Source organism: Haemorhous mexicanus, chromosome 2 (genome assembly GCF_027477595.1).
Source record: "Haemorhous mexicanus isolate bHaeMex1 chromosome 2, bHaeMex1.pri, whole genome shotgun sequence".
In the NCBI taxonomy this organism is placed as follows: domain Eukaryota; kingdom Metazoa; phylum Chordata; class Aves; order Passeriformes; family Fringillidae; genus Haemorhous; species Haemorhous mexicanus.
This window is the reverse complement of record NC_082342.1, coordinates 108,660,815-108,685,579: the sequence shown is the minus strand read 5'-3', so window position 1 is coordinate 108,685,579 and position 24,765 is coordinate 108,660,815. Positions and strand designations below refer to the sequence as shown.

Sequence of the window (24,765 nt, the reverse complement as noted above, 5' to 3'; positions counted from 1 at the left end):
TGGCAAAGTTATTGAACTCCCAGCCACACAAGCTCAACCTGACCTTATTTCATACCTCCAAGCACAGGTTCAAAGGCCAAGTAAGATTGAATGCTATGTGCAGGCATGGTACAGGGATTCAGGACACATGAAGAGCAACATGGGATGGGATGTACATAAGCATAGGCTGTACATATTGCAGTGCTTTATTCACCTCCTGTCCCACAGACTCCACATGTCAGTATTGTAACTGCATTACAGGTATGACAACAAACCTCAGAAACAAGGTAACAATACTGTTGGGTAGATTCAGTATTTGCAATTATTGTTTTAAAGGGTACTAAATTTTACACGTATTATCACCTGGGATGTACTAAGGCTTCAGGTACTAACATCTGACTTGGGATCTTCCCAAGAGGGACACATACTGAAATTAGGTAGGTGAGCCTGTTAGGTATCTAGGCATAAACCATTTGATCAATCTCTGGTTTTGCTTTACATTTGATTATTAGCCATTCGTCCTCAACTTTCAGGCTGATCTCCCAACCGTGTTTACAACAGCATTGGCCATCCCAGTCAGAAAGCCCCATGCATGCCCAAGTATTCCTCAACTCACTACCAGCATCAAAACCACAGTATCTTGGTGCATGCACACCAGATAAAAATCTGCCTCAGTCTCTGGAGAGAGAGCTGTGTTTTGTGCAGTATCTTCTTGGCAACAAAGTAAGAGAAACCAAAATGTTTAATAATATGCTCTCAGAATCTGCTGTGTTTCACAGCTGTGGGTGGCTGTGCCCACAGAAATGCACTGTGAAGAGAAAGTGTCCCCGTGCATCACACGCTGCCTTGGTTGGTGTGTGCAGAGAAGATGTCTTCAGCTGGTGCTCAGTGCTTCACACTGGGAGACCACAATGATATTCTCAGTCATAGATCCTGCTGAAAGACTCTCCGGGCCATTAAGCCTGCACTGAAATTGCTTAATGCACAGCCAGGAAAATGGAGTGTGTCTGGAAATCCAGCACAAGGCTGAGGCCTCATTTAGGTCTTGTGCAGCACTCCCAGACACAAAAGGGGAGTAGGTTCCTCCTAAGACTGGTACGGATCTGCTGCACCACAGTAATTTAGATCCAACCTTCTGGCAATGAGGGTCTGCTATAATATCCTACATTTTTAAATGAGCTTTTGCAAATGGAGCACCCAGTCAATTCTTTGCTGTCCTGTGAAACAGTCAGCTTTGGTCAGGTGCAGCCCTTTCTGACCCGTACTAAAAAGTACCCATTTGCACAGAGCAGGCACGGACAAAATTAAATCAGCCTCTCACCTGAACTCAGGGGACACAGCCAGCAATGCTTGGGGTGCGTGCTGCACACACTCTATAAACTCCTCAGTACTATTTTTTATCATGGCAAACAAACTAAAATGCACCAATATTTAAGAAAATGGTACAAGTCACAAGCTAATTTTAAAACTATGATCACATATTACATATACATATATATTAACCACGATGACATATAACTATTGAAATGAAAATCATCCTACATATAAATCTCTATCTTTGAAGAAATGCATGTACGTGCACAAGGCACACATAAACATTCTGTAATTTTTCTATCTATTTAAGGGGAAAAGAAACAAAGAGAATGAGGAATATTTTAATTAAGTAGAATTAAACAATGCCTTGATATTCATAGTCCTGGACCTCACCCTAATCCCTAATCCCTAAGTGCTGGTGGTAACATGGTTCACTACTTTTTATTTTTGGAGTATTTTATAGCTATTTACTAATAAAAAAAAATCTTACTATTTAATATTGCATTTTCAACTTATTTTTTTAAAGTATACCAAATTCTGTTTAAATTAACAGCCTCCTAATATAATGATTGTACATGCAATTCAGAATTTACATGGTGAATCCTGAACAGACCCATTGATTTCAATTAAATAGAATCATTGATTTAGGATTTGGGAGAATTATGGATGTTTTTATTGAATTTTTTATTTTTGAAACAATGTAATTGAGATTTTGTTGTTACAGTGATAGCAAGAATGTCATATAAACACATTTTAAAAACAAAGATACATTTGAGGGAAAACTTGAGTGGATCTTGTATTTTGATAAGCAAACTAAGTTATAGTTTAAAATCCACTTTTATAGATAAAGAGAACATCTATTCCACTTAAAAATCAGTAAAGGGTTGTTTTGGCATTTAAATAGCAGGCTGTCAGCTCTATTTAAACGTGTCACTTGCTTTCCTATGTTTTCACAAAAGACCTGGCAAAAGTTAAAAGTCATATTTCTTTCAGTGCAACAGAAGAAGATGTGTGTTAGCAAAATCTGGTTTTAGCTGCTGGAATATTTATGTCTGCATGGGTTGCTCATCTACTGACTCCCCAGACCTGTTGCAGATGTGAACCAAAAGCATTTGAGCCAAACCTGTGCTGTAAGTGCAAGTCTGTGCTTCCAGAGCAAACACCAGGGAGCACCTGACTCTGTCTGGCCTCCAAAGGTCTCCCTGCCCCAAAGTCCTCCCAGGAATGCCTCTTCATCCTCTTTAGCTCAGAAACACCAGAAAATCTCCCAGGAAGCAGAGTGCCCTGCGTAAGCTGTCTTTTGAAGAGAGAGGGAGAAATCTGCAAGGAGGATGACAAGAGGAGGAGGGCAGGAGTCTGCTCACCACTGCTGCTGGCATGGGGTGCAGACCCCAGGGTGTGTGGGGAGCCAGGACCACCCTGTGCACCAGGGGAGCTGTACAGGATGGGAGAGTGCCATGCCAGGACAGCAAAGGAATGACAGGTGCAGCTGGCAAGATGAATTCCCCCATGGTGTACACAGCTCAAGCCTCACTAGCTGAGGAGGTGGTCACATGTGGAGTTAGTCTGTTAAGAAACCTGGGCTTGTCTCACATAGGACATGCTATGACTCACATCAGCAGAAAATTGAAAACTGATTTTCATCACTAAGTGATTTTTGGACAGATTTTATGCATGCTGTGGAAAAGTGAGAGCCTCCTGCAATCCCCCGTGCTGTGTTGATGTTTACCATGTTACAGAGCAGCCAAGTGACATACAGCAAACCTCCTGAAGATGGAGTAAGGCATAGGGGTACATTTGGGGCAAACAGGTTTTCAATCTGCTTTAAATTTCTAAGGCTACAAGCTAAAATATCATTTGCTTCTAGGAGTGCGGTCCCAGTGGAACACGGGCCAGTGGAATATGAATTTATTTACCACTCTTCAAGTTTCTCCTTTTCTGGCGAGAAAGCTACAACTGCAACATCTCAGGCATACACTTAAATTCTCCTGTTTTAGTGATGTTTGTCACTACTCTTACTCATAATATATAGATCAACCATATGTGAAACACAATGTTCAGAAAGTTGCAAAAATTCAGCTAAAGCACATCCAACCTACTATTTTTACGGATTAAAAAAAAAAAAATTACAAGTTTGGAACTCAGCTTGGGCTTTTCACAAAGCATCCAGACTTATTCCAATTTATTTAATTCACCTCTGGATTCTCTGTCAGAGGTTTCATGACCTGAAAATGACTGGTCCCCTCTCTGCTATACCTCTAGGCTATTGCTTTTTGGGGGGATGTAATTTATTTGAAGCTCACAATGTGCACCATCTCTCTCACAGCCAGACCTAAAATGAGTCACATCAGTTCCTGCTGATGTTCCCCAGGTCTTCATTGACCACCCAGGACCAGTACATAAAGTGTACCACAAACATGTATTTATGTATATATATATATATATATATATATATATATATACATACACATACACATACATTCTACATGTAGACATAGAGACAAGATTCCTTTCTTTAACCTCTGAGCTTCCAGTAAATTCTCATATATGTGAAAGTCTCTCTTGAGGGACTTCACTGCTTGAAGAAAATCAGGATGTCAGTGCCAAGCTCTTGGTGTCTGTGACTGTTTGGGATACCTCTGACAAAGCCCTCCACTGAGCCCTTGCGTGCACCGAGCTCCCCACAGTTACAAGAATGCAGACAGTAAAAGGGTACCAGCTTTCTGTTACTCTTTGCATAAATGAATGTTCATTGAACATGCTGCATCACCTGTAACACATTTCACAAGTGTACATTGGAACACCAAAAATGAAGAGGAAATGGCTGTACAGCACTTGGTTTCAATATTAAGATGTTCTCTGGACTGACTTCCTATGGATACAGCTCCTCTCTTCTAAAAAACATTGTAAATTATCTGAGTCATCAGCAGTGTTCTGAAGCCAAGAAGCACGACCGTGTGCAGGGATTTCACTGGGCTTTTGCTGGGGAAGGGGGAACTTGGGCACCATGTTGGCTGTGTGTCGTGTCGTGTGTGCCAGCTGCAAGCTCTGCCTGCTCCTTTTCAGCTGCTCAGGAAAGGGCTGGTGTCTAAAACAGTCTGCACCATTTGTTTTTCAAGTCTATTTCTTCCCCATGCAATAGTGGCTTCTGTGTTTGGGTTTCTTAAGGGGCTGGAGACATCATCCTTCAGGAGGAGAGCTGGACTGAGGAAGACCAGCAGGTGAAGGAGGTGATTAATCAGCTCCACTTTGGGTGGAAAGTGCTGACTTTGGTGAGTGAACTAATTGGTACATTGAGTGAGGAGGGCTGGCCTGGGAACCTACTTCTGCTCTTCCTCCCTCTTCCACAGGAGGAACAGAAATGCCATGTGATGCTTGAAGGACTGCATGCTGCTTAGAGATGTCATAAAAAACTGAGGGACTGAGAACAGAAAAGGGAGAAGAAAAAAGCATGACGAGGAAAATGACATGCCAGGGATTCTGTCAGTTCAGGGTAGATAAAACCAGATAATTTTATTCATTTCTTAGAAGAGGGATGAAAGGAACAAACCACAAAATGCTTTAGGACTGTAACTGAGCCGTGCAGGGTTGAACTGGGAAAGCTGAGCAGATGGAGTGACAAAAAACCAAGTGTACTTCCAGGGCACTCTTGGAGTGCTTTGGCAGTATGAAAAAAGGAAAGGATGAATGGTGGAAACCACAAGCAGCTGAGATACAACTGCAGGGCACAGTGGGGACCTATCTGTGTGCCAAGGAAGTTGTGAAGAACATAGGGAAAATGGTGGGAGCAATGGGGCCAGCTGTGGCTGAGGAGAGGGGAAGATGAGAGAGGAGAAATGTAAACAAAACCCAACAAAATGGCAGAGGGGGCACACTGACAGGAATGTGAAAAGATGAAGGAAGCTCAGTGAGACCAAAAGATGCTGAGAGTTGTGCAGGCATTAGGAAGGAGATGCCATGGCCTGGAGCAGGAAGATGGGTGAGACCTGCTAGAGGAGGCTGCCAGATATTGCAAAAGAGATGGATGAGATGGGAGAAAGAGACATGGGGGCAGCCAGCTGAGCCAGCTGAAGGAGGACATGCTTCTTCACAGCATGAAAGGACAGCAGAGGGACAGTTGCACAGGTGGAATGAGAAAGCTTAGCTGGGGAATAAAAAAACAGACTCAGTAAGCTTCATATTTTTATTAACTGACAGCAGGAAAATTGGAGGAAGAATACTATACAAAGTCAAACATTTGGGGGTGTGTGTTACTTCTGTGTGTGGACTGAAGGGCACTGGGGAGACCTGTGGAAGGGTTGCTTCACTGTCTTTGAAACTCTCTATATGTAACCAATGTTGACTCTTCAGCTTTATGGAACATAGCAAACACTTGGATGCTTGATAGGAAGGGTAACGGATGCTTTTTGGGTATATCAATTTGGCATATGTTGCAATTCTCTACCAGCATGTTCTTCAGAGAACATGGCAGCAGCCAGGCCAGGTGCCTTACTGGCTCCGAGGCACAGCACCAGTGAGCCCCATGTACTGGTGTGTGCTGGCCTGAGCACCCTCAGGTTTTTGTGCTGCTTGTCAGCTGCCCTCCTTGGGTTAGTTGCCTGTTGCCTTCATGGTCTCTAACCTTCAGCAGTCCTCTCATTTGCCCTCCTGTGCTTTTCACTCCTATCACCAAACACATTGACCTCCCCTCTTCTTCTGTTGCCTTTTTTCTTCCAACTTTCTTTCCCAACTGTCTCTGACCTCAGATCCCATCTATGGTGCTCCAACTTTTTGCATTTGTAAAGTACAGGTATCTGAGCTCACTTGTCCACCAGCACACTTCTCCCCAAGGCAAGCCACATGGAAGGTGTGCATCCAACAAATTTGTGTTTCTAGGAAGTGACTGAAGCTTCTCTGCATCTGTAAGGTGCCACTATGAGCCCTGGTTCCTCCAGGTACCTTCCAAAGTGCTCCATACCTCAGCTGCTCCCATGCCTCCTCCGCAGCCCTGTAAGGGCGTCCTTCTCCCCCTGACTTTCCTCCACCTGAGACTGAACCTCAGGAGAACCCTGCCTGGGTCCTGCCTGACATTTCCACCTGCTCCTTCCCACCCATCCCTCCCTGGATCTCTCTGTTGACTGCTTTTCCTTTCTCTCATCCCAGAAGGGGCACGCTGCAGGGCGGGATGCGATGGGGTTGTAAGAAGGGGTTTTCGTTTGCCCCTGTTTTTGCTGAGTTTCACACACGGCTGCCTCTCATTTCCTTTTACAGTGTGCTACAAGCTCAAGCCACTCTCATAACTTCTACCTGATTTTCCCCTGCCAGCATTGGAGGCTAAATATAAGCTCAGGGAGCTGGCCCTGCGTCCCTGCCCATATCTGGCAGCGCCCGGCGTTCCAGCGCGGTTTCACACAGCCGATGCTTTTCACGAACTTGGCAGCTGAAGAGAGCCACTTCTCCCCGAGTAAGCTGTATTCATTTCTGAAGAAACAGCAAACACATTGCTAGCTTGCAGTGCAAAGGGATATGTTGCAATTTTCTTTTGAGTGCCTAGGTTCCACTCTGCCTCTGGGAAGGGAAAAAAAGTCATACCAAAAACTTGTTCAGACAGCGTTGGTTGTTGTCGAATGATTTGTTTGGTAACGCTGTGATTTTTTGAGGAAAACATTATTTTGAAAGGTTTGGCAGTTTTTAAACAGCATTTAATCTGTAAGGGAAACTTATGATGGATATATTAGCATCTGTGCCAGACCAAACATCTGTACTTTTTAATGAAGAAAGCAATTGGAAATCAGAATTTTAATTCTGTTTTTCAGCTGACACTATAAATCAGCTATTTTAAACCCAACCTAGTTGTAGAATTTTTTTTTTTGTTCCTATGTCAAAAATGAACATCTTTAATTCAGCAAAGTATTCACAAGATCTAGACATGTCAGCAAGCTTGTCCTTAAATTACTTGTTTGCACACTGATGGATGTGGATGGCAGTTTGAAAAAACCACAGAGACATAAGCTAATTCATACTATGTCCAGACAAGGGTGGGAGTCTGCTAATTTTTCCAGGTTTTAGGCTTCACTTTCAGGTTAGAAATACCTGTGTTAACCTATAACTGGAGAAGAGCAGCTCCCAGTTTGACTTGACTAGATATCCCAGAGAAAAGAGTGGCTGCAGCCAGCCTGGACTCTGCTGCCGCACCCCACAGCCATTGGGGGGGTTCAGGCCAGCCCCAGCCACAGCCTCTCACAGCTGGACCTCCAGGCACCAAAGGGAACCTTCCAGTATCTGCTGGGGAAGGGGGGCTCTGGCAACATTTCTCCCAGCTTCAGTTTTTGCCACTGATTTAGAAATCAGGGATAGCAGAAAAGAAACCTGCCTCACCATAGAAGTCGTCACAGTAGTGACATAAACTGTGTAGAGTCACCTTTTGTAAGATGGGTTACAGTAATCTGCCTTAATTAAAAGCGAAATAGGTGAGAATAAATTACCCTGATTAAAACCAAAGTATGAAGTGTTTAAACTGGCATGTCATATTTAACAGGTGGAGTAGGCAAAAGATATTCCTGCCTACACTTATACGGCCCGAGTTTAAGACTGTAATTTGGTAAATTGTGGGAATTTAGAAACTTTTAAAATTCCCTGTTGAAGCAAAAGCAGAGGATTCAACATCTACAGAGGCTGGTACCCTTCACTGTAGCTTGTTTGTTCTTGGAAATGGCTGACGAATAAGGGATGTCAAAGAAAACAGGATGAATGGAAGAAGTATTACAAAGCACTTTGATCAGACTATTTTCCAGACATACTGCCCATATTTCTAGACTGGGCTTGTGACTGGACAACCTATTTAGAAAGTAATTCTTGAAAATATGAAAAGGTTGATAATTGCAAAACATTGCTGGCCAGCTAATATATCTTGGAGGCAGTGATAGTCTCCAGATAAATTTATTGAGGAGAAATGGTGTGAGATAAACAAGCTATAATTCAGCAAGGACAGGGGCAAACTTCTACATGTTGTTTGGAATAAATGGCTATGAAAACAGGGTAGAAAATTACATGAAGGATCTGTGAATTACCATGTACCACCAACCAAATGCCAACCATTTCATACCGCTGAGAAAAAATGAATGACATATGGCGACGTATGAACAGCAGTGCCATATGCAAGATGTGAAAAATCATCCTCCTACTCTACGTGCTGCTGAAAGCCTCAGTCTGAATCCTGTGCCTGGATTTAGGCACCACACTCCATGCAAGATGTGGAATGGTCAAAAGTAAGAAGATTGCTGGAAGTCTGGTAAACACAGTCTGAGGAAAGCTGGGATGAAAAGGAAGAAGACTGGGCAAGTGAGAGTGGTACCAAATATGCAAAGAAAAAGAAAAGAAATTGTTTTCCAGATGCAATGGATAAATGAAGACAGCTAAGTTGCAAAAGGGGAACTCAGGTTAGACATGATGCAAATGCTGTAGTGGTTGTGCAGTGAAACACAGGAGGAAGTGGTCCAAGGAGGAGACAGAGTGCATGATGAAAGCTATTTGTTATGAAAGATGTAATCTCATCCTGTGTCAAATGATGTCTGGAGAGTGTCCCCCCGCCTCCGCAACACTGATGAAAAGTTAAAAATCCTCAGCTGCTATAAACCAGGGAAACTTCATTAATGATGTATACCAGTAAAGGGGCCGTGCCTGAAATGTGTCCAGTGTAATCATTTTTTCTATCCCATTTCTGCTTTTAGCCATGAGATTATGAGTAATAGATACAGGGCTACATCGTTAGCCAGAAATCCTTTAGCTTTCTAAAGGTCAGTTAATCTATGATCTAATCTGATGGTCACTGGAATTAGGTGGAAGCAGTTCAGCAGGCTGTAATGGAGGGCTCTTGGTGTCTTTCAGTTGCCTTGACTTAAAACATCCTTTATAAGCAAAACAACATCTAGGTATGAAATACATTTCAAAACACATGAATCTTGCCTTTTCACTTCAGGAAGAAAAAAAAAAGGCCAACCTGCTTTTCTAGCTACCTGCCAGTTTAAAACAGTTCTCATTAAAAACTCCAAAATGTTGTCAGTGCCTTCTGTTCACCTGTTGATATTCCCATCTCTTGGGAGATTTTATGCAGCTGGGGAAGCAGGCAAGATTTACATGAACTTGGCTGCTCTATCTTGACTTGTTCACAGTGGGAGCTGAGCTGCCCTTTTAAGAGTGGAATACTTCAACCAAGCAAGAGCAAAAAAAAAAAAAAAAAAAAAAAAAATCAGGAAAAAGAAAAAAAAATAAAGGAAAGCAGAATTGCTATACAGCTTGGCACTTAGAGGAGCACTAAAATAGACCTGTGAAACTTTACATAGTTATCTGTAAGTCTTTGAGGATTTCAAATCTCAGCATTGTCACTACTAGTAAATTAAAGATCTGAAAGGTTGTCCCAGTGAGCAGATATTTGATCCCTAAACAAAGTTAATATTTCATATTTTGAGTCAGTTTTCCCACGTACTTTCACTCCATACGTCTGGACTTTAGACTGCTTTTCTGCTACTCTTGTAACACATCAAAAAATCCCCTCCTATCTAAAGTTACACTTACTATACACTACTTAGTTTGAGGAATTGAATTTTATAATACATGAACAGGCACAAAAACCCAGCAAAGAAACCAGAGACTCAGGTCAGAAAGATACCCTTTCTTTGACTCTTTCTGGTGCTGCATTTCCTCTAGATTACAATGTAGTTTAATTTTCACGGATGTCATCTGAAAATGACAGCCGATGTAATGTAGCTGGATTCTGTTTGTCACTGAATATATTCTGTATGTTAACTGGTAGTGTGATGCACTGAAGCATAGTCTTTAATTAAAGTGCAACAATACCACAGTGCAGCAGCACTACAGTACCGGCACGGCACAGGAACCTGGGGCTGGATATAAAAATAGCTGTGCTCAAAACGTGTCATATCACTACATGATGTGACTAAGTCAGTGGAGACACTTTTACACTTGAAACCTGAAGGATTACTGAACACTGATTTTCAGCTGGGGAAGCTGTGATCAAATCAATGCATGTATTATTCTCCACAAATGAATAATGGCGTGAACAAGGACATATTAAACACCCACAGTGCACAAAGCTTTTCACACTGGTTATGAACCAAAAACAAACAAAGAGGCTGCGAACTCTCCAGAGCTCTCCTTCTGTCTCCCGTGAAGTCCTCCTCTAGGTATGAAATGCCTCTTTGGGTACAATATGCAGAATTCCCACAAATGCCCTGGTGCCAGCAGGAGAGGGCTCTGACTTTGGTTTGGGAGCAAGATGACCAGACTCCTGTCCTCCCCTTTCCCACCCTTGACGAAAACAAAACAAAATAAACTGAAATCACTCCATACTCCACAGTGAGTGAAGATGGTACAAAACCCATGGAGATAAAGATGTCTCTGCTGGCACAGGAGCCAGGGAGCAGCCAGTGCCACTTCCCTCCATAACCCTCTGCCGTGGGATGTGCTGGTGCTGAGCTTGCAGGTGCATCCTTGGCCAGGGGTGCCAAAGTTCTCACCCCAGGGCTGTGAAACTCTCCCTACACTTGCTCAGTCAACACAAGGACTTCTGGAGAAATGCAACCCAGAACCAACCACTGCTCTTATCCCACAGGGAGACACCTGCCAAGCCAGAACAGCACCACTCTGGTCTCCAAAGGAGCCAGCTCCCCCTAAATGTCCAGCATGGGCAGCCCTTTGATTTGCCAGCACACCTGATGCTGTCAGTGTTGCATGGGGACCACTGCAAAGGTCTCCCTCCAAAACCAGAATCAAACATCTACAGAGAAGCAGCAGCTGGGCTGCAAAAGGCACGGCATTTGCACATCCTTGTTCCTTGCTACTGCACAGGCTCCACATCCCACAGCATGGTGCTATGCCACACTGGAACCCCAGGCATGATTTTAACATCCAGGCACCATAAAAACAGTTTAGGAAAAGAGGCAGTGTGGATTTGGCATGGGGCCGTGCTGCAGGAATAAGACAACAGGAACCATGCAGTGATGCTTGTCTGCTTGCTGGGAAATGTATCAGGGAGGCACAAACACACAAAAGAGAGAGAGGAGATAGTTACCTAACATGACGAAGGGAATTCCCAGGAAGGTGGAATTGTATTTCCCACCAGTGAGATTGATGATCCCAGCAGCAGTCAGGGTGGCAAGGGTCACTGTCAGCAATCCCAGCAGGCCAAGCCAGGGCTTGCTGCGGACACAATCCTGCATGGAGCAGCAGAGAATGGCCAAGGTGACCACAAGGACCAAGCTCGTGATCAGGTAGCGTTCTGACACCCTGCTCGTCTTCTGGAAATCCTCCTTCAGCGAAGAGGAAGTGAAAGGATACATTTTGACTTTCCTGTTGGATTTCTGGAAAAGTTCAACAGTGTCACAAAAAATGGATTCCCACTTCTCTGCCACCATGTCATTCAAGGAGTTGATTGCCTGCAAGTAGTAGGTGAGCTGAATGGCTTCTGCAGACTTCACCCGGTCCTTGCTGTGCACAGTAACCCCACCGAGCTGGTGCCCATTGTACACTTCCCTGCCATCCTTTAAGTGAGTAATCGGATAAGTGATTGCAAAATTAGTTCGATTAGAAGAACGAGCAGCCTTTAATTCCTCCAGTACATGCACTATGTCGTCCACTATGCATGTCTTGTCATTGTTCAGGATACATATATGGGCAAACGTGTAATTGAAACCAGGTCTTTGAACTTGGATCCTGGTCACTGCAGAGTGCAACTACAAGGGAAAGAGAAATCACACACGTTATTCACCAGTTCATCTCGCACAGCAGCAGCCAGAACGACAGCAGCTCCTCACCGCCGTCCCTTTTCTATTTGATTTAAGCAACAACAACAAAAGTTCTGGTGACTGCAGTATTAATAGCACAGTCATTGCAAAAAAAATTAAAAAAAAAAAAACATGCATCAAATCATCAGTATTATTCTCCTGTGTCCTTTGCTGGTAACTCTGGTATAATGTGATGTGTGTATGTGCCACATGCAGCTCCTGTTTGGCCTCTCTAAATAAGTAAACTCAACAGGTCCAGCTAAAGCCCAGCCATGTCCAGGGACACCGTTGTGCTCAGGATTGCCCAATTACCCTCTCAAGAGATCAACTTGAAGTACAGAAGGCAGAAGAGCACTGTGACCAGGTGTGCCACCTGTGCAGGATGCGCTGGCAGCCTGGCAGTGCAGGGGACCAGCACAGGCCACAGCCTCATGTCCTGCCTATAGGGACTGCTGGCACAGCAGGGAAAAGAGATCTGGCAACAATTAATTTGCCCTCTTTTCGCCTCCCTCTTTCCCCCAGTAGTCTGAGAGCAGGAAGCAAAGGCAGAGACAGACACTGGTTTTCTCTTGCTCTCTCTGAGAGGTTCTGTTTATTAGTGAGGGTCCCCTAACTTTAGGGTTTGTAGGTTATTTAGGTCTAGCAGGTCTCAGTGCATCTTCCTTTTTGTTTCTCATCCTTCTGAAATTTGCCATGCCTGAGCTCTGACCCCAAAGATATTCAGTTATTTTTGAGCATCAAAAAGGCAGAAAAAATTACCATTTCTTCTTGAAAAATACTGAAAACTCTTGCAACCTTTTCTGAATCCATTTTAGCCAACATAGAAGAAACAAGAAATTTAAAATATGGCAAAAGAATAGCCCTAATAAGGTAAAGTTACAATGTTTTTAAAAAATAAACTATTGAGTTTGCTAATGTGTATCACTCTGTCTGATGATAAACACTGTTTAAAAAAGAGAAGGTAGCGTACAGGTGAGCAGTAGAGCTTATACACTGTTGGGGGGGAAAAGGAAAAAATATCTAATAATCCTGGCTAACCTCCTGTATCTGTTGAAACTAAACAGTCATAGTGATTTTTGTGTGGTACTTGAGACTTATTTGCAGCACCCCACCCAGCTACCCTTCCCCCTCCTAATTTATACGGTACTATCAATCTGATTGTTTTGTGATTCCATTGCACACTCTGTGATGGGTATAAATTTAGTTATGCCTCCATTCCACAGGATAATGTGACATCATATAGACAAAGATTACAACATTCCTATATTCTCATCTTGTTTCTCTAGCAGCTTGGGGCTGTATTTTTCCACCTTTGAATAGTTTTAATTTTTTTGTCAGAAATACTGACATTAGGAAGATAAGTTTGAAAAGTGAACTGAACTAACAAATCTTTTCACAGTACTGTGAGAACACAATACCTGGCCATGGTGAGAAGCAAACTTTTCCATTGTGGTGGGAGAAAAAATGTAACTGTCTGTGCAACAGATTAGGGTCTTTTGCACAACTTTCTTCTAAATCAAAACAAAATAAAATATTTGCAGGAACATGACAAAGAAATGAACCTCTATGGGGAATACTTCCCATCTTTTCAGTTTGGAGTTGCAAAGTTCTGCTGTTTTGAGGTACAAATTCTATTGTAAGTGACTACAGTTTGGGGAAAATGCCCCAATTTACCAGATCAAAGACAGATATCTGGTTGTAATTTTTTTGCAATGGGAGCTACTGAATGGTTTTCATTGACAACAGCTATAAAACAAGATGTCACATAAAGAAGTGCAGCTGAGGGAAACCAGGAGGAATAGAAGGAATTTCCTGCCTTTATTAGATTCACAATAGAACTCCTTCAGAGAGGATCTATGGAATGACACAATGCAGAAGAAACTAAACTGACATGCAACTTTTATCAAACAGTGTGTGTTGCTATTTACCCACCCTGCCTCACTGCAGCATTTGCTTCCTTCCACATCTGAAGCACTTTTAATATTTAGGTTATAAAATAACCTCATCTATTACTTCATCTTTAGTGAAAGGCTAGAAGCTAAATGTCATACCTAAAACACTCCTTTCCTCTTGGAAATGATAATTTCAGGCTGAGGAGCTTGTTCTGCATCAGTGGCCTGGTGCTTCTGAGACTGTGCTGGGCTGGACCAGGTGCTGTGTGGGGAGGACCTGCCCATCCCACCTCTCAGCAATGGGGCTTTGGGGAAGAGAGGCAGGCAGACAGCTCTGTGTCCTGGTACATCCTGTCAGCTGAGCAGCCCCTGGAGCTGGCTGCAAGCTTAGGCAGTTTAGAGCAGCTATGAGATATATTCTGAGCTTTGCCAATGGCCACAATGTTTGGTCTCAAATTGGCGGCAAACAGCCAAAGAAGAGGAAAACTTGCCATTCCCTCCATCCCAACAAAGGATGCTCAGAACTGCACCAGCATGCCCAAAGATTCAGCACTGGGAATTCTGATCCAGACTTTCCTTCTCAAGACAAACACAACACTTTATCTGCACTTTTTTCAGACCCAATGCTAGGAAAGCCCTCTGCTGCCTCAGTGCAGGGCAGGGTGTGCTGCAGCATGGTGCAGGCTCTCTCTCCTTTCTCCCTTTGCCTGCCTGTGAGCCACAGGATGCTGCCTCCTCCCTGATGAGAGCTGCAGTCCCATGGCATTCTCCTTTTTGCTGCCGTGCTGGGAATTCAGCTGTGCCACAGTCATAACCCTGGGTGAATTGTTTCCACAGAAAACAGAAGCTCCATGAGCTTACAAGGGCACATCCTGTGAGTTCACAGGATTGCACAGTCTGCACTTTGGCTTGCCTATGGAACACCAGGATGTCCCCCAGGAAACTTCAGTCTGATGGTAAAGGCTGTTGTGGGATGGGGACAACATTAGCAATATGCTAATGCATAATGCATATTGCACTCCTCAGTGCAGAGGATTCTAATAGCAAGTAACCATTTAACTTGGAATAAACCTGGCACCTAGTCCTGGGACAAATGACTGACTACCAGATCCTCATTGATTCAGCTGCTCTTATCCTTACTGATTCTGTTAGGAGAAAGGGAAATTTAAAGGAATAACAAAATCTGAATGAATGGTTCTTCTTGAAGGTAGACATGCATTGCTTGCTCATCACTCACAGCTTTTTCAGCTAGGTAACAGTGCAAGGAACCAAAAAGCAGCTCACTGCTGAGATGCCAAAGCACTGCAGCATGAGAACTGCACAGCACCACCTAAGCTCTCTCACCACGGTGGCACACGGTCCCTGAAACTGTTCAGACCTGAAATAATAACATCCACTTCTTCTTTCTGCCATTGTTTAAACCGTGACCATTGCCTGGACTTCCCCTCTCCCTTCTGAAAATGGTACTTATGTGTCCTGCACCACCTTAGAGATTTCTAGAAGCGTGTTTTCCTTCAGTCTTTAGTCATTTGCATTTGGTAACATCTTGGTCTTGGTCTTTGCTTACTTTTAGTCCCCTGCTCAGTCGGTTATTTTAGACAGAGAGAAATGATGGCTTCAACATGGAGACAAATCCCTTGCAGCAAATATCTCCAGGTGAGGGCTGTACTGGTCTCACACCTCCCCACCAAGCCATGTTTAAGCCTGTGGCACAGCTGACAGAGGAGAGGTGGTAAAATTGCACTTTCCTGACAACTGGTTCTTTCCATGGGCCCAGGAGGGGACGCCAGGAAGCAAAAATCCTTCCAGTTATCCTGGGCTATGGCATTTGCAGCAGGGCCTTGGAGAGCCATGGCTGGAAGTTCTTCAAACTGTTTTATTTTTGCTGGTCCTCCTACCTCTGCCACCAGCACAGAAAGACAGGTGCTGGGAACCAGAGCCCCTCAGTAAGGTCAGTTTGGGTGCCCTGGGATGGCCAAGCCCCCCACTGGGCTTTATGAGCCAGCTCTCCACTGTGCAGAGCTTGGCACAACTTTCAGCAGTGCCATCAAAGCTGAGCCTGAAGGCAAAACAGTTCTACTTGGAGATGTATGGTCAGGACAGAAAGGAAAGCTTGTTTTTATTCTTAAGTCCCTGCAAAAGATGCAGGAAGCTACAAGAAGGGGTGAGAAAAACCTGTAGCCCTTTGCTTTGTCAAAAAATCCTTTAATTCAAAAGTGAGAAGGTATTACTAGAATTTTGTTAATTTAATCAGGTAACAAAGACATCTGCAGCATCCCTGTGAAGGAAACAGATCCCTTCCCAGCAGGGATGGGTTAGAAACTGCTGATTCATCTGCACAATGGTCCAATCCCAGAAATCCTTTGAACTCATATTACATAATTTCCTACCCCAATCAAATCTATGGGCAAAGGGGATGAGGACCCAACCACCAGCATCCCACTTGGATCTCGCCTTGCTGGCGGCACAGCTTTGCTCCCAGGGAAACTCCACAGTGACAGCCACAGCAAAATGCAGTGGGACCACTCAGCTTTAACAAGCTCCCATGCCCAGCTCGTGAAAACACATCCTGACTCTCCTGGAAGCTGGGTCAGCCACAGACACCATTTCTAATCATAAGGATGTGTACAACTACCTCCTGCTTATCATATATACCTCAAAAATATGTTTAGATTTGCTGCTGAGCAGTGATATGTGGTGTTTATAGAGGACATCACTCATTGTAAGGACTCGACTATACTTTGTACTTGACATACAATGAATGGCCAATGAGACAAAACTAGCTAGATATATGGATGTCCTCCTGCACTGCCAATGATCTGGCAGGCAGACATGTTTTACTCTCACGAGCATCATCTTTGCAAAGCCATATTACTTTGTTGTTGCTGCTATTATTTGACTTATTTAGCCTTGCGGTCTCCATCTGATGGTTCAAATCTAACATTAGCTTTGCTCTTCAGTGTTGCCACTCTTAGAATATTTTTGCTGTCATTTTCACCAAGTTTGAAGTATTGCAATTTTTTTTTTAATCACAGCTTTCATTAACAAAAAAAAAAAAAAAAAGAGGGAAAAAAAAAGAGGGAAAAAAAAAAAAAAAGGAAAAAAATTTCCAAACTCATGATTATGGAGGAAAGACTGAGAAGGCTCTGAACTCATTACCTACTACTGTTTAAAATTTTATTACTGTTTTGGATTCAAGACTGAAAAACTAGAAAGCAGGATGAAGACAATAATTTTAAATATACACTTCATTTTTATGAGAAGCTGGTTTACTCTTTTAGTAATTTTTACAGGTAACTTGTGCCAAGGAAAATGAAGAGGAGAAAATGCCTTTAATGGATAGCTATAAATTTCTCCACTTCTTCTATGATCTCAGTAATCTCTGGCATTTCATACCTTTGCAGTGTACTTTTTTATTCACGTCAAGAGGTGGCCTCAGTCAAAACGTAAAAAGGTTATGAGAGGGAAAAGACTTGCACAGCTTCCAGCTTAATTTACAAAAAATCCCCACTGTGGGTTCTGCAGATATGGGCAGAATTAAACTTTCAAGAGTGCATTTTCATCAGGAGGTGCAGAGAGGGAGGGCAAGGGAGCCCCTGGCCAGGCTGTGCCTGCTGTCAGTCCGAGACTGTGGGTCCAGGGCAGAGGTTCAAAGAGGGTGGTGGGCAGTGGCCAGCCAGCCTAGCAAGGGATGAAGAGCATGCATACAGCCAACAGAGGAAGCCAACAGATCCTAATGGCTCGGGATAAACATTAGAAGTCACAGCTGGAGAGCAAGCAGCAAGGATCGCTGTGAGTAGTTTGGCTCTTTTTCTCAGTCCTACAATCAGGTTTCCTGAAGAGACGCTAAGATACTAATTATGCACGGGATTTATTTTTGCAACTAATTTTTTCAGCTGTCTAAAACACAAGGATTTATCTTTTCTCCAAACAATTTTCAGAAAAATAAAATCTAAAAATTGTTCAAACTACAAGTCAGCAACTGAGGGACAACTATTAGTGCTCAAAGCGACAGATGTGCGTACATTTACATTTCCATCTGTCTTCTTGGTAGCTACAGAAAATCGCTAGATATGATTTTTCTTTTCTAATCTGAAGTGGAGAAGCTTTTCTAATCAATACCATCTTAATTCCACCACCTTGTAAATCGGCCTGAATTTGTTCCACCGAGAGAAGCCCACTCTGTTTTTTGGGCTGACTGCCGCTGGATGACAGGACACCTGGGCAGCAGAAACCTCTCCGCGCAGCCTGGTGTGCGGCAACAAGATCAATTTTTCATGATGGGGAAAAAAGAATAAAACTTCGCTCCAGTGTCTGATCTTGCATCGGCTCCACCACGGGTGGCTTTCTCCATGCACTTCAGATGTCTCCATGAACACCCTTCCATCTTTATACTGCTTCTCAGGGGGCTCTTACCAAGCAGAAGCCTGAGGAACAGCCTGCAGGGAAACCTTAACAGCTGCAGGTTCACAGCCCACAGTCTCAGTTAACAACTCTGCTCCTCCTCCTGTCTGTCACTAAGAAAGAGGGGGTTCTCTGGCTGTAAACCCCAATTTAAAGGCAGGGAATTGTCACAGCTTTTAGGAAGTACAAATGTGGTCAATGGGGAGGCCTGGCAGCTCTCCCTCAGCTCTGTGACACTGCCTGGGGGTGGTCTGGTCTTGGTGGCTGTGACGCACAGATGTCCCTGGCCTCCGATGCCTGCCCTGTCCCCTTGTGTTCTCTCCTAGAAGGGTGATGCCCCCAGCACACACAACACATCCAGCCACCTATTGAAAACACCTGTCCCCCATGTGGTCTGTTTGCTACAGGGGAAGAAAAGTCTGACCTTCCAAGGCAGGAAAGGCAAGGCAACAAGGGATGCTGGGCATTCCAAGCACGGGCTGCTCAGCTGGCAGCAGTGCAGGGTGGTAGGGAGCATCACACCATGGAGTGAAGCAGGAGGGAAAGCAGAGGGGCCCTGTCCTGGCTGGTGCTATTGGAGTAGGACCAGGGGGTGGTGGGCACCAGGGGGATGTGATCATCCTCCCAGGCACAGGCAACTTTAGGACTTCTGCTCCAGGTGCTGCCCAGTGCCTGCAGGAGAGACCAAACCCTCTTGCCTGCAGGAATCACTCTGAGGAGCGGCTGCTGCTGACACTGGGAGTTCAGGGGGGGTTCTGCACACACTTCCACACTGTCCTTGCAACGTGCTATTTACCTTCCCTCTTCCTTGGCTGTGCCCAGATCTTACCTGCGTATCTTAATTCTCATCTGTTTTCGCATAAGATACATTTTAGCCCTGCAGCATTGTGCTGCTATGACAACAGGCTTGCACTTCTGCTGCTTTCACACCCTTGTTTTTCTTGTATTAGGACTCTTCCCCTCATCTTACAGCCTTGCTCTAAAGACATGACTTCATCCTTTATTTTGTTTTCAGCAGAATGCCCTGTATGTTCTATTAACTGTTTCTGAAGAAGTGTTTTTAGTGCCCGAGCTACCCTGAGAAGGTGAAGAGCTACTACATCCATTGCTAGATCCACAGCTGACTGCCTGTGTCCAGGCATTCAGGAGTAGCCAAAAGTTTCTAAAAAAAGGATGCGTTGTGTTAGTCAGGATTGCAACAGACCCAGCTTTCAATCACAACCCACTTCCACTGACTTTGGAAGTAATGGTTTAAGCGTGCCATGTTTGTACAGCAAAGCAATTGGGAATACCACAGACAAGGGAACGTGGTTATTTCTAAACACGGTTGTTTCCTCCACGAATTTCCTCACACGTACAAAGTAAGTGAGGAAATCCGTGAGGACCGTAGTCAGAGCGTGCCAACACACACGTTAACAGGAACAGAATAATTAGGGAGCAGAGAGAGGAAATAAAACCCCAACAAGTATGAGGTCTGCAAGATTTTGAAGCTGAACTGTTTTGTTCTGCAGCAATCAGAAGTTCTGAAGTTCTTAAATAAATGTGTCCTTAAACAGAAATACCTGACTTTACTTCATTTGGTGTACAAATACATATTTAGTCAGTTACCTAGATCAAATAATGGCCAGTTTAGGAGAGAAGCAATCTCTAAGCACTACAAATCTGTAGTTAGTAAAGGTTTCTTTAAGAAAAAAACCCTTGTCATCTACAGATTTTTATAGAAGGAAACTGCAAATACAATCCCCTTCAGTAAGGCGTGTTACATTTCAATCCCTTTTCATCTTTATGTCTTGATATCTTAAGCGGAGTTTTTGCCAAAAAAATATTAGTACTGTGTTATTGTTATAAACAAAACACAGTAATGGAAACGGAAGAGAGAATATTTTTCTGCAAAAAAAAAAAAAAGGTAAATCTTTAACTAAAAAAAGTCTTTAGTATGGTGCAGTTAACTCACTGCAAGCATACAGGAATAAACAGAATCAGAAGGATCGGTGTCTCAGATTCCAAGTTAGAATGTATTTTCTGAGGTTCAAAAATTGTCTAGGTCTGTATTCCCATGAGTTTGTATAACTTTAACCTAACAAGTCTCTCACTGCAAGTGAAAATAACACCATGAAATGATAGGGGGGCTGCTCTAAGGCTATTTTTAGGTGGGATTCTAGGTTTTCTTAGAGAATTTCTACAGACTTTATATAATCATCTGAACCTCTGCATGATGGTCCACACCAAGTATCCCAATTATTTTTGCTTTTCTAAGCACTCATTTGAAATACAGGGGTAAAAGCACACTTTCTTCAATTAGGGGTTTTTACCTCCTATCTCTCTCCCTCAAAAGACAAATCTTGAGGAAGAAACGTCCTGCACAACAACAGCACAGGATGCCAGTTCCCTATGCTCAGCTATAGAGCAGGTACTGCAGCAAGTAAAATTTCATTATTGTCCTCCCACAATATATCAGTCTCAGGATGCATCTCCATATCTGAGATTCTACCAAGGCTTTTGATTGGAACACCTATTCAAGACCAGAGACTGAGGATATGTTTAGATTTCTCCCTTCTGCAAATGACAATGGCAGCTGGAAATGCAATGTTGGGATGGCAGGCCTAGAATGGTGTAAGCACTTACAGGGAGCAATGAGAATGATGGATAGAGATTTACATAAAAAAAAGAAATAAAAGAGTGCTTGGCATTGTCTCAAAATCAAAACTATTCTATAAGGGAGCCACACACCTCTCTGCTAATGAGGAGAGCCCCTGTGTGGAGCAGCTTGTGTGTCCAGCAGGACCTGGGACTGTGCGGGGAGCAGCCGGCGTGGCGCTGGCAGATGTGCGTTGACAGCGGGAGCCCTCCAGCAGCTCCTGCTCTGGGAGTGCTGCCTGAGCCCTGGGCTGAGACAGGGCTCAGGCAGCACTGCCAGAGTCTGCCCAGAATCTCCTCCCAGCCAGCAGCAAGGGATTGTGCAGCACTGGCAATGGTGACTTGTCAGCCTGGTAAAGTGCCCACCAGGAACTGCACTAAGCTAACCAGAGTGTTTTAGAGATGTCACCATCAGAGTCATTTCATTGAATAATGAACTGACTTGGATGTTAGACTGATGAACTTTTGACAGGACGGTCTTTGTTTCGGTTTCAACCACTCAGAGCCCAAAACTTTGTATCCCTTTACTAAGGAGCAGTAACAGAAGCTGACTTCTTCCTCTGCCTAGATTAGGGAAAATCCCCTTTCTTTAGGGAACATACTAGGGAAGCTGTAGCTGCTCAAGGCTCATTCGTTTCCCTCTTTGGCAGATGAAGTGGGATATGGCAGGTAAGGAAACCATCAAGATGTGCTGCAAGAGCATCCAGCATCTGCCTGGGGCAACCATCCTCCTGCGTCTCCCATCCTCCTGCTTGTGGGTGGAGATGCAGCAACAGCCATGTGGGAGGAGCCAGCATCCAACCTGACATTTATTCCAAAGCAAAACCTCTTCCTTGGGGAGGTCATCCTCCAGAAAAGGAAAGATAAGCAAAAGCTGCCGTATAGGTTCTCTGCCCTGCCTGTGCTTACATGGCAGCTTCAGAAATGTGAGTGGGATTTACTCTGTGGTTTCACCCAGGACACTTATTTACAAGCACAGTCCTTTGAGCTGGTTGGCTCTGGACTGCAGCTGGGGCTGCCTTTGCTCCCTTCTCCTTTTCATGCAACGGAATGTGCACAGGAAAGCCTTGATGGCCTTTTTCTTTCTCCTTCCCTTGGTGGGCGCTGTTAACACCAGATGATGTAGGCCTGCATCACCACAGATATAACAATATTGGGAGCTAGGAGCACTCCCTCCTGTTTTGCTGTTCTCTAGCCCATGGGACGGGCCATGCACAGGGTTGGACAGGCAGCTGCCTGAGCCTGCCTCTGCCCACTAACAGAAGCATAATCAGGACAAGGAACTTAATCCATTCCACACAAAACATTTTGGAATTAACTAGATAAGTAGAGAGTTGGAAATAATGCATCAGACACATCTGACAATGTCTAAACAATCAAATGGAAACGGTGTTCATTATCTCACTAAAAGAAAAATAATATTTTTTAGTGAAATGGGGCTGTGTTAAATACTGACAGAACTTTCAAAGTTATACCTCTTTTGCTGATGTGATAAATCTTGTGCAGAAGTTTGCCTGCAGAAAGATTCATTTATTTGTGTATCACTCAGCTATCGATAAAACTACAGATCTCCAGAGAAAGCAGTACAGAGAAAAAAATCCATTATCATTATTATCCTATGACTGAGTAAATGTGCATATACTGGATGCAAATGCAATTCACAGTGAAAGAAAATGAAGGAATGAAAACAATTTCTCTGGAGTTTTCTCATTCGCCAGTAACATTGCTGTTACTGTACTTAGTGAGTCGACACTCATTAAATGTTTGCTCATTACTGTTGGGTAATATGTCAAAAAGAAAACAGAAAATACTGCATGGCTCTGTACCACTGCTCTGTATGTGCCTACAGTGGAAATAAAATATAAATAAATTCACTGTAATAGTTATTTCATTGTTTAGTAAAGAGAGAGGTCTCCCTGAAATCTCTTAAAATAGGTGTTTGCATCTGTTTTTTCATTTTAGAATAGACACTCCTTGAAGTGATAAAGAAGAATTAACATTGGCTTTTATATGGGCTGACAGTTTGACATTCAGAGGGAAAAAAACCCAAACCAATGCTGAAATCTTTTGGGCTTCCACAAGGCAACAGCAAAAATGTGCAGGATTGAGCAAGCCACACCTCTGCTAATTTTAAAATGTTCCTTTCCTTTTTCTTGAGTGAACTTGACCCTCTTAACACTCAAGTTTTTGCATCTATCATCCCTGTTTTTCTTTCCAGGATTGCTGAAAACTACTGGGGCATAAACTAGAGTGCCAGCTTCAAGAAACACAGGTTTCTGACATGTTATGATATATAGCACAGTGAGATGTCCTGTCAGATTGTGACTCGCACACTCCGTGCTGCTCAAGTGGGAAGATGCTGCCCGCTCTAACTTGAACCGGCAGCACAGGCTGCACCATGCCTGCAGTCTACAGCTGGGCTGGATTTTCTCTCCATCTATGATACCGGTGGTGGTGGGCCGGGAGTGAAGGGGAAAAAACCACTACCCACTAAAAATAAGCTGCTGAGTTATGTCATTTGCCTTGATGAGCAGTGAGAAGAAGGTTTTGTGGTACCCCTCTCCATGCAGAAGTGCAGTCCAGACACAGCAGCAGCCCCGCAAACCATTCTCGGCAGCCTGATAGACTGGTACCTAACTGTTTTTGAAGTTTGAGTTTATGAAAGCCCGAGTCGCCTTAACTCGGGAGCACAACTGCCACGCGAGTAGAGACACCAAAAAAATTATTTAAGCAAGCCAGACTGCCCTTCTCGCTCACCCAAAGCAAATAAAAGCAAAACGGGGAAAAAAGAAAAAGATGGGGGATGGGGATGAAAAAATAAAAAAAATAAAAAGGAATAGAGCGGAGACAGCGGCGCGGGCGGGGAGCGCGGTGCCGGCTCCCCGCGGCGGGCTGGCGTCCCAACTGTTGCAGGGAGGTGACCGGGGAGCTGCGGTGGCAGCGCCCGTGCCGGGCGGGCAGAGCACGGCATGCGCGGGTGGGTCCGTGCCGGCGGGCAGGTGCGGGGAGCGGGACGGGATGCGGAGCGCCGAGCCAGGCGGGGTAGCGATGCTCGGGGCCGGGGGACACGCCGGGGTTACCTTCAGGATGAGATCGGTGTGGTGCTGGTCCAGCATGTTGGCCTTGCGGAAGGAGGTGATGATCACCCGGCCGTACCTCCCAGGCGTCTGCAGGTCGGAGTAGAGCCGGTGCTTGGAGCGGTTCACCGGGAAGAGGCTGTCCACCAGGTTCCTCTCGATCTTGGCCAGGCTGTGCGTGGGGGCCAGGAGGTGCTCCACGCTCTCTTCCACCTGGTAGCGGCTGAAGCTGGCGCCCAGCAGGATGGAGATGAGCACGGGTGCCGAGGCGAAGAACACCGGGTGGCTGGCGACGAAGTGGCCGAGCCGGGAGAAGGACGTCCCCAGCCCCCTGTGCAAGACCTGCCGCAACATCCTAGTGCGGAGGGCGCGCAGGAGAGCGAGCGCCGCGCCGGGGCCCCCGCAGCTCCCCCACGGCCCCCTCAAGACCATGGGGCAGCCCCGCCGGGCGCCGCCTCCCCGCCGGCCGCGGCTGCGGGGGGCCGGGGGCCGCCGCCGCGCGTGTGCGTGTGTGTGCGGTGTGTGTGCGCGCCCGCCCGCCCGTGTGCGTGCGCGGGGCGGCTCGGGCGCTCGTCCTCCCGCAAAGCCGCCGTGCCCGAGAGGAGTTTCCCAGCCCCTCGGTGCCTGACTTCCCAACCCGCCGCCCCTCGCCGCGGAGCGGCGGCGCGGACCGCCGCGGGG

General features: G+C 44.8%; 1 protein-coding gene across 1 annotated transcript in view; it reads right to left on the bottom strand.

The window, feature by feature from the left end:
• PTCHD1 (patched domain containing 1) overlaps window positions 1-24,523 on the bottom strand; it is a 38,734-nt gene extending 14,211 nt beyond the window's left edge. The window contains exons 1-2 of the mRNA XM_059839898.1: window positions 24,088-24,523; window positions 11,363-12,023 (exon numbers count right to left, since the gene is read on the bottom strand). Coding sequence (XP_059695881.1) covers window positions 11,363-12,023; window positions 24,088-24,516 — 1,090 coding nt within the window. The 5' untranslated portion in view covers window positions 24,517-24,523. The remainder of the gene's footprint in view (window positions 1-11,362; window positions 12,024-24,087) is intronic.
• Between the last annotated feature and the right edge of the window lie 242 nt (window positions 24,524-24,765).